General features: G+C 38.0%; 1 protein-coding gene across 1 annotated transcript; it reads right to left on the bottom strand.

Moving 5' to 3' along the window:
- Positions 1-1,130: 1,130 nt before the first annotated feature.
- PPIG (peptidylprolyl isomerase G) lies at positions 1,131-15,957 on the bottom strand. The gene is given in 13 exon segments (XM_072418300.1): positions 1,131-3,665; positions 4,296-4,328; positions 4,331-4,426; positions 4,579-4,737; positions 5,289-5,481; positions 5,733-5,878; positions 5,967-5,996; positions 7,528-7,615; positions 9,671-9,715; positions 10,445-10,552; positions 11,650-11,724; positions 13,060-13,128; positions 15,819-15,957. Coding segments are annotated over 12 exon segments (2,433 nt in total). The 5' UTR covers positions 13,121-13,128; positions 15,819-15,957; the 3' UTR covers positions 1,131-2,266.
- Positions 15,958-19,339: the final 3,382 nt, after the last annotated feature.

Here is a 19,339-nt window from a genome sequence, read left to right as displayed (position 1 = left end):
CATTTAAGAAATATGGTTACAGATTAGCTTTAAAGACACATTTTTTGTTTAGGTTCTTATGTAACAATACTTGTTCTGCATACATCACACAACTTGGAAGATTTTTTTTTTTACATCAAATAGGATTTATCAATAACCAATCCTGTTGTCTTACTGTACATGTAGGGAGTAAAGCATTAGGTTTCCTCCTGTCCTTTCATCTGTCACTTGCAGTTACTATAGTTTTTTGCACTGCAATTAGAAGCTTATCTTCCCTCTTTATATCAAAGAAACGTTACAGTGGGATCAAAATTCGGCACACTTACAGTCAAACCCACCTTCCCCGAGATAAAGAAACTGAGTTAAGCCTTTCATGTACTATTTTTTTTTTTTTTTTTTTAAATAAAAAAAATAATGATGTGGCAAATCTATAGGAAAAAAAGGCTTTTTGTCAATAATTGAGCTTTAAACGGCATTCAATCTCTAATTAACCGATTTAAACATTTATCAAAGCTGGTTGCCTTATGGTGACAACAATTAAAGCCTGTGTAATATAGGTCATCACAGCTGCTTGTATTCTCATATTGACAGAGTGTGTGACAGCGTGCCAAGACAAAAGAGAAAATGGGGAACAGGGACAAAGCATCTTCTTGGATAATTAGGTGTTTTGTTAACAAAAAATAAATATTTTAGCTTAGCAGACAAGATCTTTGATGTGGTGGGTGCATTAGGTTTCTTTCAGTTTTTTTTATTTTATCTTACCTACTATGCACACTTCTTCAGAGAGGGAACTGCAATTGTCATTAGGTTCCCCTGATTGGGCTACAAACACATTATCTTTTCATCACCATTTAGGGTAGAGTTTGGGGAGGAGGCACCGGAAGTTAAAAAGGACATTATATTCTATAAATATATAGAATAGTATATAGTATATAGTAATATAGAATATATATAGTTTTTTTGTTCTTAGGTTGAAATAAATCTTTTCCAACATACCGAATATGACAACTAAAACTACATTAATAGGAGCTATTTAGAAACTGGGTTTACATACACTTCAGGCCACAAAACAGATGCAGGGGGTTGGACTTTTTAAAATATATAAATCAAGAACAGAGAGACTAATAGTATGGGGATTTCAAAAACAGAACAAAAATGAAAATGTTTTTTTATCCACAAGCTTAACACATACTAATACAGACATTTTACTTAGATGTACAGGATAAAATATCACAGCTATAAATCTTCAGTTACCAATAAATGGTGCACTACTAAATGCAATTTAACAGTAATATGATTAAAATCTATGCATTCTGAAAGATTTCCACATATAAAGGAAGACCAGAATTCCGCTTTAGAATACCAGGAATTCCTTTACACGTCCTTTTTGTAGCATCAGAAAGATCTGATTTCAGTATTGAGATTGATATAGGTACACTGGCTCCTTGCAAGAATAAAGCGAGCTATTGCTTACAAGAAGGATGTTTTGAGAGTAGGATCCATGCAAGTTTACAAAAGTTACCTTTTAACTCGTTAAAATACAGATCCTTTTAAAATCAGCCCCTACTATGGAGCAAACTCTTATTCACGTAATCAACAGCAGTGCGCTTATTTATATTGTACTGGACAAACTCAACACATGTAAATATGCTGAGATGGGTGCTTTACCAGACTTTACCAATCACCATTCCTTGTGAAAATATATACTGCACAATCAGGAAGGTGGGCAGGGCCTGTATCAAGAATGTTCAGTTATATATTAAAAGGAAAACTCCATAACACACTGATATTATACAGCAGAAAACATTTTGTATACATTTCATACTAAACGCAGATTTTACCAAGGCTTTTAAAAAAATATTTGTAAACATACTTCAAATGTGTCTAATATGTTAGGATGATAGTCATTTACAGGTATGGTGTAGGTGCCATAACAGCATCATGAACCAAAGCACAGTATTTTTCAAAGCATGAAAACATGCATTTTCTATAGCGCTAATGAAAAAATCCAAAATGTCTCAACCAAGTATAACTACAAAAAAAAGGGAAAAAACCTCAACCATTCAAAAAGATTACAGAAAAAGAAAAAGTTGACAATGTTGTACACCTAAAACTCTTTCATCGAAAGTTTATTAAAACATCAGCAATACAAATGATCCAGGCTGAGGATTATCGAGAAAGAAAAAAATTAAATCAAAGTCTGTAAAAAAAATAAAAATAAAAAAAAAAGCAAGAAAATTAATAAAAAAAAAGTCCCAAAATTTAAATCTAACTAGAATTTAGATTGTTAATCATTTTTACTGTCAACACTGTTGGGACTGGACCGATCCTTTGAATGGGACGTACGTCTCTCACGACTCCGTGACCTTTTTCCATTTTCCTTATCGTGTGAATATCTTCTAGTTTTTTCCCGGTCTCCACTTCTCCCGTGGGATGATCGGTCCTCTCTGTAAGTGCTATGCACTATGTTGGAGTCAGGACTCCTATGATTTCGGCTTGATTTCCTGGTTCGCTTAGTGTCTGGGCTGCTGCTCCCAGACAGCTTCCTTTTGTGGCTTTCACGCTCTGGGGACTTTTTCTGAGAACCTTTTTTTGCTGAATCCTTGTTTCTGCTGTGACTAGCTTCACGCTCAGAAGATTTGGAGCCACCCCGACTCCTGCTTCTTTTGCTTCTGGACCTGTCTGGTGTTCTCTTTCGATCTCTGCTTCTGGACCGACCTCTTCCTTTGGATTCTTTCTCATTGCTTTCTGCACGCTCCTGACTTCTGGTTCGGTTACTGTCCCGACTTCTTGACTGTACTTTTCTGGTGTTTTCTCTGCTTTTGCTTCTCTCTTTAGCTGTGCTGTTAGATCTACGTTTTGCTTTCACAGTTTCACGTTCCTTACTCCTTGCTTTTTCATGCCTGTCTTTACTATTGTCCTGTTCCTTGCTTTTACTTCTGCCTCGCTCCTTGCTATTACTTCTATCTCGTTCTTTACTCTTCTTTCTCTCCTTGCTTTTACTTCTACCCCGTTCTTTACTCTTCCTTCTCTCCTTGCTTTTACTTCTACCCCGTTCTTTACTTCTCTTCTTCTCTTTACTTTTACTTCTAGCCCTCTCTTTACTTTTTCTTTCCTCCCTGCTTTTACTCCTAGCCCTCTCTTTGCTTTTCAAGCTTTCCTTACTTTTACTTCTATCCCTGTCTTTGCTTTTCCTTTTCTCCTTACTCTTACTTCTTCCTCTTTCTTTGCTTTTACTTCTATCCCGTTCCTTGCTTTTACTTTTTGCAGTTTCATTTCTTGATTTGCTGTGCTTTGATCTCTCCTTACTTCTGCTTCTCTCTTTGTCTTTTGTTTTATTGTCTGAATGTTTTTCTCTTCCCCGTTCATGCCCTTTTTCCTTGCTTCTTGATTTAGTCTGATCACGCTTGGTATTCTTCAAATCTCTATTGCTTTTAGCATTTTCCTTACTTTCACTCCGGCTGTCTGACTTTGTTCTTTTTCTGTTCCAAGATTTATCTTCCTTTTCCTCATTTTTCCCATGTTTCTTAGACTCTCTTTCCTTGCTCATTGATTTGTGATCTTTGCTCTTCTTGTCATGATCTGTTTTTCTGCTTGGACTCTCAGATTGAGCTCCTTGGTCACACTGTTTCCTTTCTCTTCCCCTTACTGGACTTTTTTGATTGTCTTTTTCATTAATTTCACTCCTGCAAAGATAAATATTTAATATAATAATAACATAATAAATGTAATATAATAACAACGAAAGAGCAACACAAGCTACTTCTACATTTCATAGAAGTCTTATCAAAACCTTGACCCTGTGATCTAAAATGTTTCCCCTTGCTGGAGGTATTTCCAGTGATTTCCAGGTACAGAGGTGTACCTGTGGTGCTGACAGCTATAAACCACAAGCATTCATTTGCAGGCTCCCAGAAAGCTAAGTGATGGACCCAAAACTGATATTTCTTGATAAGATTTGCACAATTCAGTTTCAAAATCGGCAGGCACATTTTATATATATTTTCTTAAAAAGGACATGAACAGCCTAATTCAACCAGGTTCTGTAAATGGTACCTTCTCTGGGGTGCTTCATCAGCCTAGGCAGCTTCAGCTACAGCCTAGGCTCACAATGACGAACTACATAAAAACAGCACTCACACAAGCACCATTCTATGCAGTAGTGAAGGATGGTTACCGCTGAAGCTGAATAGGATGGACCCAGTTTCACACATAAAAGGCAAAAGGACACTTATTTATTTATTTACAAGTTATTTGGGAGGACCTTATTTTAGGGTGCACTTTAATAAAACTTAAAAGCAGCATGGATGACATACTTATCTCCCTTTATCCAGCGTTCTCCAAAAAAAAAAAAAAAAAAAAAAAAAAAAACCTTACTCTGGGACCTCTTCCTTTAATTTTCCTTCCGGACCTGGTTACCAAAAGCCTTCTCTGATAAACAGAATTGCTAAAGCATAGAAAATACAAGTTAAATAATGCAGGAAACAAGCATGTAAAAAATTACAGTTTAGACTGCAAACACCACCACTCATCCATTGCTTTTCACATGCAAAGTCATTCTCTGAAAAAGGTGTACAGATATATCTAGAAACAACTTGCCTTTCCCGCTGTCGTTCGCGGTCATTGGTTCTTCCTTCTTTCTCATCAGCTCTCTGTGGACTCCTCCTCATTAAGAACTTGTTTTCTGGCACTGTGGGGATCTCTTCTGGACGTACAGTTGATGTGACTTGGACCTCATCTTCATTTTCACTCTCAGAACTAAGCAATATTTGAAGTTTGGAGACAGAACATTTCATAAAACATGAGTAGTTAGTAGTTGAGTATAGTAGTACTTGAGTAGTTACAGAACTATCTCTACTTTGATAGAGACTGTACAGAGCAATAATAAAATTCAATGTGTGGTAATCTAAAGCAACTGGTTACTAGATTACAGCACACCATATGCTAAAGACCAATATATTGTCCTCTTATTCAATCCATGTTTTTGAAATGTTCAATTACTAACAATATCAAGAGCAATTTTAATATATGTTTATATAACATGGGATAATATTTTAAAATTAGCTGGCATATACAGTAAACATATCTTAACCATATGGTAAAAGGGGTAATATAACTTCACTATTAAAAACAATTAGGTATTGTTGTTAAAGGCAATTTAACACCTTTAATTAACCTATCAATAACAAAAAAAAAAGGTAATATGCTGTCATTGCCAATTTGTTCTTAAAAGACATGGGAACATCATAAACAAGAGTGAAAAAGAAATGGTCAGTCTGAAAATTAAACACTACAGATTAGTAATGCACCTTTTTTTATTCTTTTTTCGTTTCTTCTTCTCTTTCTTCTGTTTCTTAGAAGTTTTCTTGTGCTTCTTTTTCTTCTTTTTAGATTTTTCCTCCTCTTCTGAGTCTGATGATGAATCCGTAGAGGAATCAGACTCACTGGAGTCTTCAGTGTCACTGGAGGAGGACGATTTGTGCCTCTTCTTCTCTTTCTTAGCTGGGGCCAGAGAGAAACACCAAACAATTAAAATCCATTATGGTGCTGCCTGTCAAATCTAATCAGTCCAGTGTGGAACGCTAAAATTTATTAACTCTCAAAAGCAGCGAAAGACTCTTTGCACGAAGCAGCATATGTCCAATCTGCACTAGCAAGGCTTTCTTCAGTCAGGAAACCTCAATTATCGGATGTGAGCCTTAGATGTATCAAGGAACAGGCATCATACCATCAAGTAAATACGCAACACTCACATTTAGATTTCTGAACTTGAACAAGTTCTCCACAGTTCTGTATTCTGACTTCTGCACTGGGCCTGCTAGAAGCGTCGGTTTTTTGATTTTCAATTTCTCTAACCACATCTTGCCCGGACATGACTTGACCAAAGACAACGTGGAGCCTGTAAATTATGGATGAAGTTACACAATTGGACAAAAATGAAAACTAATATGTTACAAACCAAACAAAAACACAAAACAAATATTTACCCATCCAAGTGGGGTGTTGGCTTTGTTGTTCTGAAGAAAAAAAAAACATACAAAAATTAAAAGTTACTAAGATGTATATTAATTTAAACACAACCAACATGGATATGTACTAAAATACTGTCAACTGAAAGGGCAAAGGGAGTAGCATCACTATTACTAAAATAATTCTCCATTATCACTAATGTTGAAAGATTACTCAAGTGTTGGTCACCTATTTTCTACAATATTATCATTTACTTAAACCTTTCCCTGGGCTAAAAGCCACTGCCAAATTTTACCACCAAAGCCAACGGCTACCTGCTTGCACCCTAATGACGCATCCATAAAGCCATGGCGGTAAAGACAGAATGGGAGTGGAAAGACTCCTGGGATACCCACATCACAGGAGGCCTCTGGCTGCTCCATCTGCGCATGCCCAGGTAAAGGGAAAAAAAAAAAAATGCCGACATTGGACCCCCCTTTTTTCCCTACATATACAGCAGGCTACGTCACGTGGGATTGGGTGAGGTAGCCAAAAGACGACAGAGAAAGTGCGGCACCCAGGGCTTCCTATATGCCAGGACAAAGTTGGATTACAGGATGGCACGGGACCCAAAGGACAGCAACAAGGCATTGAAATAAAATACTAATCTAAAAACAAAAGTATATATACAATATATTACCAGTCCTCAGATGCAGTTGCTGCAATCATTTACATTTTTAGGCCAAGAACATTTTTAGAATGTAAAAAAAAAAAAATACTTGTTGATCATGCCAGAAAAATGTACATGAGTTACACATTGGCTGACGCACAGAACAGCCGAACTAAACAGACCATCCTGGAAATCTGCATTGTAGTTCTAAATTTATAATTAATGGTATAGAGTATATTATAGCAATCTACTCCTAGAAGCACATTTCCGCTCATTTTGTTGAGAGTATGCCAGAATTGTATGCAACTTAAAATGTATGACTACAATGTAACTGTCAAGCTGGACTAAAAACAGAATAAATTATACATTGCCTCTGTGAACTACTTATTTCACCATCCACCATGTTCTAGAGTTGAACAAAAGCAGAAATATTTGTAGTCCAGCCTGGGTGGCAACCATTGCTCCCTTCATTGGATATGACAGAGGAGTAAGTACAGGTCAGGAAAGGGTGTTTTTTAGTGTACCAGGTGAAAATAAAGAAAAAAATATGCTGTGAAAATATTATATGGACAATCTTTTCATTAGTGGGTGACCTCCAGAAACACTAAAAAGGAAGTGACAAAAAATAAAAAGCAGCAGAATTGCGCTGCAACCTAGGCTATCAGGTGTTACTTTTATTTTGAGTTCAACAAAAAAAAAAATTCTCTTCTTTTGTAAAACAAAAAGCAGCTTGAAACAGGACCTAGAATCGTATTTTACTATATATTTCACTCTTAACAAGTTTAGGGCTGTTAATCTCACCCAGCTCAATAGGTGATGAAAAAGATCCTAAATCTCTTTGGTATGGTAGAAAAACTGGATAGGATGAAAATACAAGCTAGCTTCTATTTGCTACTATTTTATGTAATTCCAGCTCTTCTAATACTAACATAAAAAATTGTGAGCCATTGGTGTCCTTTCCCCGGTTAGCCATGGACAGGAGGAATTCCTTGTTATGTGGAACAGAGAAGTTCTCATCTGGAAAGACAAATAATATTTTTTAACATGCACTCTCAGAAATGACTAAATAGATGTTAAACATATAAAAATTAGGCAATACATAAGAACATTATAACTTATTATAAAAGTTTTACCTGGAACTATACTTTACCCAGCTGTGGACCCTGAGTGTTTGGCAAGGACCCCCAAAAAATAAAAATACACAGGGTGTCTGTAGTAAGCTTTAGAAGCTGCTGCTGTCAAAAAACCTTCTGGCAAAATATTTATAAACATTGTACATGCAACACACCCAACATGAAACACTACCCAACATAGTTACTTTTTATATACAGTGTACCATACAACTTCAGATCAAATCAATGAGCGTTTATATGCCTAAAGATGTCTATTAAAGCAACCTGCCAAGTTAAATTAGGTTCTGTTAATTAGGTCACTTTAAAAAAAAACAAAAAACAAAAAAAACATCAATTTAGTGCAGATATGTCCAAAGTCCGGCCAGCGGTCCAGTTGCGGCCTGAGTTTAGGTTTTCACTGGCCCGCAGCAAAAAAAGTGTTATATGCGGCCCTACGTTTGTAGTCGGTGTGTGGTGTGCACGGACCACGGCCAATCTGAATCAAAGAAAGTTCTCTGCACAGAGTCCATGCTGACACCAGACTCTGTGCAGAGAACATTCTTTGGAGGAGGGTGGGCATAGTCCATGCAGGTCCCGCACACCACCACTACAAACATAGGAGGATTACACACACATTGTAGTGGGCATGTGCTGTGCAGGACCCACACGGACCACGCCCACTCCGATTCAAAGAACGTTCTCTGCACAGAGTCTGGTGTCAGTGCAGAGAACTTTTTTTTTTTAATCAAAGTGGGCGTGGTCCGTGCGGGTCCCGAACAGCACACGCCCACTACAAACGTAGGGACACTCCTTCTCTTGGCAGAAGCAGAACTGCCGCAGTTGTTTTCATATCTCCTGCAAACCCTGTTGGCAACTCAATGACCAAATAAAGGAGAAGACAGACAGGAGCTTTTCCCGGATTGGAATGTACTTGAAAGATATTAACTAGAAATGGGTGTAAGTCAAGAATGACCAAAGTCCCCGGGGCTAATTGCGGCCCATATTTTGATTTCCACCGCAGCCTCTGTCATAAAATCAATAATATGCGGCCAGCCAGCACTGTTAACCATAGTATAAAATACACGAGTACAAAAAAAGCTATTTTATATTTCACTAGAATTGATCGGTGGGCATAATCGGCAGGACGGGAGTCCCCATGTGTGCACAAGGAATACCCTTTTCATTATAGTTGATGTGTGCTGTGCGGGACCTGCATAGACCACTCCCACACTAACCCTGGTTAGTGGTCGGCCCCCACACATTTTCACCTCAGCAAATCTGGCCTTTTTTGTAAAAACTTGATTTAGTGGATCAATTGCGTTGCAGATGATCACTGGTTCCGGCATTGAAGAGGAGCAGAAATTAAGCTCTGCCAGTACTATAGGTGATGGCGACGGATCAAAGAGATGAAGATTTCACAAGAATATAAGTATAGTATAGACTAGATCATTTCAGTGTTCAACCCAGAATTTTGGTGGGGAGAAATTGTAGGTGGTGGCAGCCCTTGTATTGTGACAAATCTTCGCACGGGCGCACCTAGCTAAAAAGAATACTACATTTTGTTGGTTCAGGTTTTAGGTCTCTTTTAGGAAAAGGTCATTAGCAGACATGTAAAAAAACAAATGTTGGTTGTTAGGATGTGAAAGAAATGGATAGCAATTTTTGGCACTGTGGCAGATGAAGTTGAATCCTAAATCTGCACACAAGACTTCAGCAATATATAGTCATAAATAAAGAAGAGGCTTAGTTGGCTTTGTTTCCATAGCTTTTAAAATAGGTCACTTTGTAAGCAATATTCCCTCCTACACTTAGCTGCCAAAGGGTGTATGCTGACAAACAGTGTGGTTGGCTGCGGAGGACTACAGGTTACATTTAATTTGGATAGCCTACATACACTTCAGGGAACCTAACTTCTATATATGCTTTTTATATTAAAAAAAAAATCTGAATTTTTTGTTACCTTCAAAAAATCCTCCATATATTGATTCTCCTCCTCTTCCATTTCCTAATAACGTACAAATAAAAAAAAAAATCAAATATTAGGCACAAAAAATAAAAAAAATAAAGGAACCTGTCAAAAAGAACAAATTTGCAAAACGAAGGGTTGCTACACATAAGCAGGTCTCCTGCCAATGTTATGCTTGCCCAAATAATTTGATCGATATTCTGATTGTAAATTTCTCCCCAACTCATTGCTTTTTTTAGGACAGAGTGATTGTAACTCTGATCAGGTTTGCTTTATTAAGTTTACACACAATACAACCTGTGTACTTGATATTTACAAACATGTCTGACCTATTAACAACTGATCAGAACCTAAAAAATTGGTCTATTACAATCATTTAGTAGCAGAACTCCCTATAGAGTGTTTCATAGAATAGGAACTGCAAATCTGCCTGGGTGTACTGACCCAAACACTTTATAACACACATGTAAGCATTTTCTGCACATTCAAGGCAATTTTAATGGACAGTGTGGAAAAAAGAAACACTCGCGTCCACAAACATTAATGTGTCAATGCTGTAATATACTTTCAACTTATCAACCGTCTTTTTCCCTATGGCTGTAATATCAATACTGACTTAATTGAATTTGAGTTGTATGATGAATTGCAAGGATTCCAACACCAGCAAATATCCTTAACAAGAAAAATTGTATTGTACCTGTTACCTATTTGTACACTACCAAATAAATTCCCTAATAATAAAAAGGAAAAAAAAATAGTTGTCATTACCTTCACTAAAATCTCCCCCCTGAATCATGAAATCCTTTACCACTCGATGAAACAAGCAGTTTTTGTAATACAAGGGTTTCTGGGTAGTTTTCCCAACACCCTTTTCACCTAAAAAGGAAAAAGAAAGAAATCAGAAAAAACGTTAAAAAAAAAATTAAAAAAAATAATCGGAAATAAGTGCAAATTCTAATAAAGTCTAATAACTTGGAGCCAGGCAGTAGCACGTAGTCATGCTGAAACATTCAGGGCAAGCTGGGTCCATCAGGACATATCCATGAACAAAGTCGAGTGACCTTGGTACTCGACGGAGACGTGCCCAACCGGGTGAGAATCATTTGACATGTGTACAGCCTAATATGCCTTGTAGCACCAAACACAAACTATTTTAGTAAAAGATAAAAGAGGACCTGGCTGCTATGTACTCCCTAAATTATTATGGAAGTTTTAAAAGGTGTACCTTCAACATAAGTCTGTGAAAAATTTAAAGCAGACGTAAACCCAAAACAATTAAAATCTCACTTACCCTCAACTGCAGATCAGTCTGTCCGCCGGGAGGTTTCTTCCATCAGGTCCCATGTTGTCCGTCTTCAGCCCGGAGCAGAGGGAGCACCAGGCTTGCCATCTTCTCTCTTTTTCCACGTTCGTCTTCCTAGTCACTTGATCTGTGCAGGCGCAATATCGGGTGACGTAGATTGGTGACGATAAAAAAATTTCCTCTATTGATGAAATGGCTCCTTCTGCGCATGCACAAGTTGATCAGGCATGCGCAAAAGGAGCGGCCAAGAGCCTCCTGATATCGGTGATGTAGGTATCCCGGAAGTATAGATAGGTACACCTAAGGGCTCTCCCATTCATTCTTGATTGCCTAGGCCATCGAAAATAAAGTGGGGGGGGTGCTGCACCCCCCCTTTTTTTTTTTTTTTTTTTTTTTTTTTTTTTTAAAAGGAGTGTTGCATTTGCAAAAAAACACAGACAAAATTTTTACTTTAAATAAAAGGGTTGTATACCCTTCTATGTAAAGTGAAAATTCTGAGTTAAGGTACACTTTAAGTAAATAATGTCATGGTGTATTATACAATGTGCGGTTTATTTTCCTTATTTTAGGACCGGCTAAGAACCAGATGTTTTTTTATTATATCCTGAAATGTAAAACCTTCATTCAAAGAGAGTGTACTGCTTTATTTTTGTCAAACACTGTTACTAACCTGTGCAGAGACATCGGAAATTTTCACAAGTTTTTGGACAAATATCTGTAAACAGCTCAAAGACAACTCTTCCAACTGCAAAAAAATAAAATAAAATGGAAGTTAATACTACTTTTCATTATTTAAAAAAGCTAAATTGATAACAAATTAGTAAGCCTGACATTTGTTCTGAAACTACACATTATTAAAAAAAAAACAGCTGTCAGTAAAAGCAAGGGACATCAGAAGCCAATTAGTCACTGCCTTGTATCCAGAGAACGTCTTTAACCTGTTGATTTTTTTTAACACTGTATACGAACATTGGCCAGTATTTCACTTAAACTTTAGTGACCTAAATCCAAGGCTTTTGTTTAAAATTGATGCAGTGTAAGAGATTGCAAACTCACGCACATCCCCATAACACGTATACATTAAAACAAGCGCCTCTAGCTTGAACGAACACGACTACTTGCAGGAACATTTAGCGAAACTTTCCAAGTATCTGCATAAGTTGCACTTTCAGGAGCTAACACAAGCAGCTGTACTTAACAAGCAACACAAATTAAAGCTTTTCAAAAACATGTTTTCCAAAATGTAGTCCTATGTAACAGCTTGCAGGGCATGGGAGGGTTCTATAGCTGTGTTTATAGCTGAAGTTTATTTTTTTTTTTAAATATATAAATTATGACCTGCCCTTCCTCTACTAATACAGGCTTCTTGAGTATTTTAACCCAATAAAAATGTTGACATATTAATTTCTCTCTGTACAGAAAAATTACATTATGGTCCATAAGAATCCAGAAAGCTATGAGACCTATGTATTTTACATATGCCTGGCAAGTCCCCTGTGACATATGATATCCAAACTCACTGAAATCTTAGATTTTAGTGTAATATACACGTTTTATGTCTGTTTTTCCATTAATGTGATTTCCCACGACTCCCTGCTAGTCAGAAAGTATAGGAAATTTCTCCAATAGAATAAGGACAAAGTCAAATTCATTAAAGTAGGAAAGGGACAGAAGTTGCATGTCTCAATGACAACTTCAACTCTTTATTGGGTGCCATAGAGAAACGTAGTAAAGGAAAATAACTCACAAATGAAAACCTGACAGAATTTTTACCCATCCAAATTAAAATAAACATGGTTGGAGGTAGGCTTTAAATTAGAATAGTAAGTTATGTTTAATGTTATGAAATGTGAAACCGATAAAAAATGGTTTCTGTCACGTGCCTCAAACACTGGTGTTGTTTTCTCTCACTGGCCATATTGCCCGTTTTGTTTTTTATTTTGGAGAATTATTTGGGGAGGTGCTGCTGAAACCATCTTTTTGGGATGTGTGCACCCATAGGGGTACATCCTTTCACTCCCCGACGAAACACGAAAAATTGGGAGCCCACAACAAAACGTGTTTTCAAGCCCTGCCTTACCTGTAACATTGTTAATTGATATGTCAAAGAAACAACGAGGACGCTGAACCTTGATCCCCATGATTCCTACTGTGAAAAGAAAAAAAAATGTTACTGTATTGTAAAATAATCAATGAATAACAGACTACTCTTGCAAAATATAATATACAAAAAGAAAAGAAAACAATAGATGTTTCAAACTAATAAGCAGGTTTGTCTTTTTCGCAAATCGAAAACATACTTTCGATCTATTTACAAAATCAGACATTCCCTCATTCCCATCAAGACATTTCCTCCGGGGAATCTTCCAGGTCCATGTGTCTCAAAAACATTACTGATTCCCAAAAGGGAATGTTTGAGGAAAAATCAGATTCCCTGTTTTTTAAATAGAGCCCTAAGTGTTGACACAGCACTTTTATTGCTATCAAACCAGAATTTTGACAGCCACAGTAAACCAAAAGCTTAAAGTGGACCTAAACTCCAAATTTTTACTTTACATAAAAGGATAGACAACCCATTTATTTAAAACAAACAAATCTACCCCTTATGTAAAGTAAAAAAAAAAAAAAAAGAAAAGAGAAAGGGCGCAGCACCTCCACTTTCTGTCTTGATGCTGCAAAGCTTCCCGGGATACCTACGTCACGCATCCCAGGAGGCTCTTAGCTGCTCCTTCTGCAAAACGAGTCCTTTCTTTAATGGGAGAAAACATTTTTGCCCCTATCTACGTCACCCAATAGAACGACTGCACAGTGCAAGATTGAATGACGTACGAAGAAGAACCTGGGAGAAGAGCGAAGATGGAGGTGCCAGATGCTTCCTTTGCGCTAGGCCCAGAAGGATACTCGGATGATGAGGGACCCAAACAAAGAAACCTCTCGACAGATCTGCAGAATTAAAGCTAAGTGTGCCTGTGTGTTTTTATTTTATTTTGAGTTTAGTTGCACTTTAAGTGAAAGGTCTCATTCCTTGTAATTTAATTTACAAAATAATCTCTTGTATAGGAAGGACATAGGGATGCCATCAGAGCCACTAAAACCAATCAGACAATATAAGGCACCAAATGTAAAGCGTGCACATAGTAAAACATTGAACTAATAGCACTTCAGCTCTCTGGGTCCCAACATTTGGAAAAATGTGCCATCCCACCATTGATGAAACAGTACGGTTCTCGCCTTGTACAGAGGACTGGGTTAGTTCCATTACCACTGATATTAAGCATGTGGAATTTCTCTTTAAAACAACAGGCAGGTTCTCAGTTATGGTTCAAAGTATTAGAAATAGACTTTTGCTGTGAAAACATACTGTCACATACATGGGCACCCAGCTGTCACAATACAACACTTTAGGTTGTCAGGGAGAGTCTAGGCAGCCCTCTAGCTATGCTGGTGGGAGATCTGTACTTCGCATGGTTACTCTTCTTAACTTTTGAGAGCAACACTGACAAACTGCACCTTTCACTGAAAGTTTACTAAAGTTGAGATTATTAACTTTTTTGTTGGCTATAAGAGAGCCTGCAGGTTTTGCAGGTTTGCTGTACAAGGCTTCATTACAACTATGCTGCACATTTATTTGTAAATGCTACATGCAATGTTTACAGGCGGTTTGCCTTTTTACCCAACCATTTCCATAGTTGAATTGTAACCTCTTGTCACATTGTCAAGCAGTTTCAATTAAAATATTATTTAACAGCTAATGTGTAATAGTCTAAATTATTATACAACAATGACCACACAGTCCCCTTCCTAAACGTTACTGCACTCTTTATAAAACATGGGCCACAATACACAGGAACTGGACAGTTGGAGCATAATAGAAAAATGATGGAAAAATGGAACAAAGTACATGGGGGGGGGGGGTGATTGACACAAATATGGTCCCTGGATAACACTAAAATATATTACATGTTGCCCTGTCTATTTTTGACGACCAGGTTACAGCTTTCCCCCACCTGACTGAAAACAATTTCAGCACAATACCCAAGTATTCCAGTACACATACTCTGCCCCATATAATATGTACATCACAGAGGGCAATGCATGCCCAGCTGATGGTGAGCAACTAAGAATATAATTGGCAAGTGGCAGTAAGAAGAGAGCTGAGCTGGAAGTGGAGGGCCGGGCTGTAGAGGATCCAGCTAGCAGCAAATAAAACGATTGAGGAGCTGTAAGGTAGCCGGTCAGTACAAGTAAAGCCGGGCTGCACTGATTTATTTATTACAGCACCTCTACCCAATGCAGGGCTCTGCACTTCCTCACCAAAACATAAACACTGCAGGGTAACCAGGGAGGCCGGGTAAAAATCCACAATACTCTCTCAATTCCCTATTCCAGCAGCTAAATGAGAGAATATGCAGCAAACAATGGGGGAGGGAGAGAGGAGCTGGGCCAGCATAGACAGCAATTAAACACTTCAAGTAAAGGAAATGACTTGGAGGTATTGGGCTGAGCTGGGGAAAATACTCTGCTTTTTTAGTTTGAACTAGCTAGTGAATAACAAATACTTTAAATAAGCATTTGGACGCTCTGATTGCCCGGTGATACATGTAGCTGTGTGCAAACACTGGGGATCTGTGATAAATATTGTACAGCAGGCAGTGCACACAGATAGCCCTGACATTGGGGTAATACATGACATCCAGGTCAGGTAAGGTAAGTGGTTCCTGCAAGCTGGCTATAGATTTTGTAGTAAATGCAGAGAACCCTCATACACATATGGGGAATAAACTCTGCAAACATGCAGCACCGCCTCCCCACCCAATGAGGCCCGCACACTGCACTCACCTCTACCCGAGCCCCCTGCAAGCCCCCACTCCTTCTTCCTCCTTAGCACTCAGTAAACGAGGCTCGCGGAAACCGCGCTACAGAAATGTGAACCGAACTCCGACACCATCCGGTCCGGACCCGCCTCCCCGCTCACCACACAGCGCCGAAACCACAAAGGCATCAACCAACGAGCGCCGATCACATCGCTGCCGAATACATGTACTACAGTCTACAAGCAAAGATGGCCTTCTGAGCCACAGTCATGTGATCAGGCGCAGCGGAAGTACGTCAGCGTTAACATCGACGAGCGACTTTTCATGCCTAAAAAAAAATGGTCATCAGTAGGTTTTCGCGCGAGAATCAGTACTAAGACCGCGCCTGTTTCTTCTAACTTCAAGGGAAAAGGTTCTGCGCATGCGCAGTAAGGAGTCGCAGGACTAACTTTTATATTTGTGTCTAAAGCTTGCTAGTAAAGACTTTAGACTTTTATGAGCTGTGCTGGGTCCTACTGCAGGGCATGTAAAGTAGAAGTCAGAAAAATGGCTTCCCCTACAGAATTGCTACAGGGACAGATACAAAGCTTCCAACGTCTCAAAGTACCTTTGTTTATATATATATATATCAAACAAATTTTTCCCATAAGAAATAAAAGGAAAATGATTAATCAATTCCCATGAAAAAAATCCTATTGTATTGGCATTTTATATACTGATGAGGCTGCATGAAATGATTTAGACACTGCTTATTACTAAAATACATAAATAAAAAAAGCAATTACATGAAATAAATGAAAATTTAACCTCACTTTACCTTGCTGAGAAGAGTAGAGTGCCTACTAGTATGGTGCTGAGAAGGGAGGAGGAGGAGATGTTATGTATATCACAGAGAGTTATAGTGCAGGTTATTCACTGAATGGTAGCAACTGGCGTACTGACGCTTGTATGCAGTCGTGTCTTTGTCTAGAAAGAGGTAAATAAGGGTAGCATGCGGTGTTATGACTCATTTTGACCCATAAAAGTTCTAGCACACAACTCTTTTTCCAAACAAAGGTTGTATACCAAGCAAAATTTTTCGTGTCCAAACAGGACTTATACCAAGTTGGAATTATTCCAAAGCGGATTTATACCAAGGTACCACTGTACTTTCTAATGACAATCGCATTGAACAGTTATAACATTCTTGGCCACTGATCAATAAAAGAGCAAAAATGATGGGGTAGGGGGTAAAATATAGTGCATTCTGTAGAGAAAAGTGTTGTATGGATGTCAGTGGAGAGCAGCTTAAAGCTTAACTAAACTAAAAATAAAAGAATTACACTTATCTCCTAATGGCACTGGTCTTTCAATCCAGTCCCATGTCGTCCTAGAATTCCTCTTTATCCCGCTGCAACCTTCTTCAGTCTTCTCTTCCATCTTTTTCTTCGGTCTTCTTTCTCCATCACCTACAAGATCCGATGCAGCCACTGTGAAAAAAAAGAGAGCCAATCTCACTGCACATGCGTGAGATCAGCATCTCTTTCCCCATGACAGAAAAATGCCCCTTCTGTGCATGTCTAAGATTAGGGCATGTGCAGAAGGAGCAGCCGGAGCCTACCGCGATGCGTGACGTAGGTATCTGTGCTGCTATGGTGATCATGTCTTAAAGGGTCGGTGCTTTAGAAAAAAAGAGTGTTGCATTTAAAAAAAAAAACTTATACAACATTTTCACCTGATATAGAAGGGTTGTCAATGTCTACCCTTCCATGTAAAGTAAAAATGTTGAGTTTAGCTACGCTTTAAGAAATTGGTTACAGGGAATTAATTGGATTACAAGGAATGTGGTAATGAATCTGACATTCCCTCGTTGGAATCTTCCAGGTCTACATGTTTCAATGGAAGTATTTGCGGGAATGTCAGATTCCTGCTTTTAATAATAGCGCCCACTGTGTTTAGATTTCAGCCAGTTGACTTCAGGAAAGTACAAGAAGAATAGGGAGTGAAACACACAGTCTAGTCAGAAGTCTTTCTCGTCCTATTCGATTTACTCCTACTTTCTTTTTATTTAAAGGAGCACTAAAAACCCATGTTTTCACACTCACCTACCTGTCTTCTGCCTCCTACACCAGGGGTCTCCAAACTTTTAGTTAAAAGGACCAGATTTGGTGAGGTGAAAATGTGTGGGGGCCGACCATTCAGCATGTACTCAGGGTTTGTGTGTGCGTGGTCTGCGCCGGTCCCGCACAGCACACGCCCAACAGGGTGATGTAAGGGATTCCCTGTGCATGTGTCCGGTGTCACTGCGCGCTCAGTGCAGAGCACGTTCTAGGAATCAGAGTGGGTGTGGTCCGTGCGGGTCCCGCACAGCACACGCTCACTATAATGACGTAGGGCATTCCTTGTGCACACATGAGGACTCCAGTCCTGTCGATAATTGTAAGGCGGTAGATCACCTCTTTGTAAAGTAAATTTTAAACGACACTAACTGAGCAAAGTTATTTGCCAAGGGAGATGATTGTGGTCCCTTTTACTAGGGCTTTTCACAATGCCAGCACTAAGATCAATGACATTGGCAAAACATCAGATTTTGTATATTGATTATTATTATTATTATTATTAATAATAATAAACAGGATTTATATAGCGCCAACATAGTTCACAGCGCTGTACATTAAATATTGATTACCTTTATACCACTTTTATACCGGAAGAAGCAGATTTGTGATCAGTTAGTTTGTTACACTCTTTCTGTGCCACTTTTGTATTTGCAGACTAGACTGATCATCTTATCAATTCATAAATCTGTCTGTCAGTTTATTATAAAGACACTCCAATGCAAGCCTAAATGTAACTTTCAGCTGGTGAGTGATAGCTGTATTCAAGGACAACTCTTAGATTAACTGACTGAACTGAATTGAAAGCCATTTACATGTATTTATACCTGGGGATTATAGTAAATTTATTTGGGATTGATCAATCTGAAAGTTCTTTGTACTCCTGGCTTGTTCGGCACCACACTTTGAGGGCAATAATCAATTTTTATCTTTGCTAGATGTGTAGTAGTAACTATATCAGTGCAAGTAACATACAAATAATTATTAAATTAATTATTATATGATGAATAATAAATAATAATTTAATATGATTAAGGGCTAATAAACAGTATATAAATATATATTTATTTACTGGTTTTATGTTGGTACAATTTATTGATTGATTACATGATTTAGTTACAGTGTATAAATGTTGATTAAATGACAACAAACAAACATTGCAGCCAAGCACAAAAGTACCAAACATAAAATTTGTTTGTTAGACTACTATGACAGGGAAACCTTTATGTATGTTAAAGACTATATATTCTATTATACTTTAAAAATAAAAAATTATTTTCCCACACAGATGTCAGTAGAATACAAGACACGTGTCAGCGTTTCTCAGTGAGTATCATAAAAATAATAAGTGAATTGTATACTATGCAACTAGAGAAATAAAAATCTAAAATGGCTTTTAGGGAATATGTAAATACTTAGGCCTGATGTATTAAAGCTCTCCAAGACTGGA

Source organism: Pyxicephalus adspersus, chromosome 7 (assembly GCF_032062135.1).
Source record: "Pyxicephalus adspersus chromosome 7, UCB_Pads_2.0, whole genome shotgun sequence".
NCBI lineage: Eukaryota > Metazoa > Chordata > Amphibia > Anura > Pyxicephalidae > Pyxicephalus > Pyxicephalus adspersus.
Note: the sequence above shows the minus strand (reverse complement) of the source record. Positions and strands in the feature narration are given on the sequence as shown.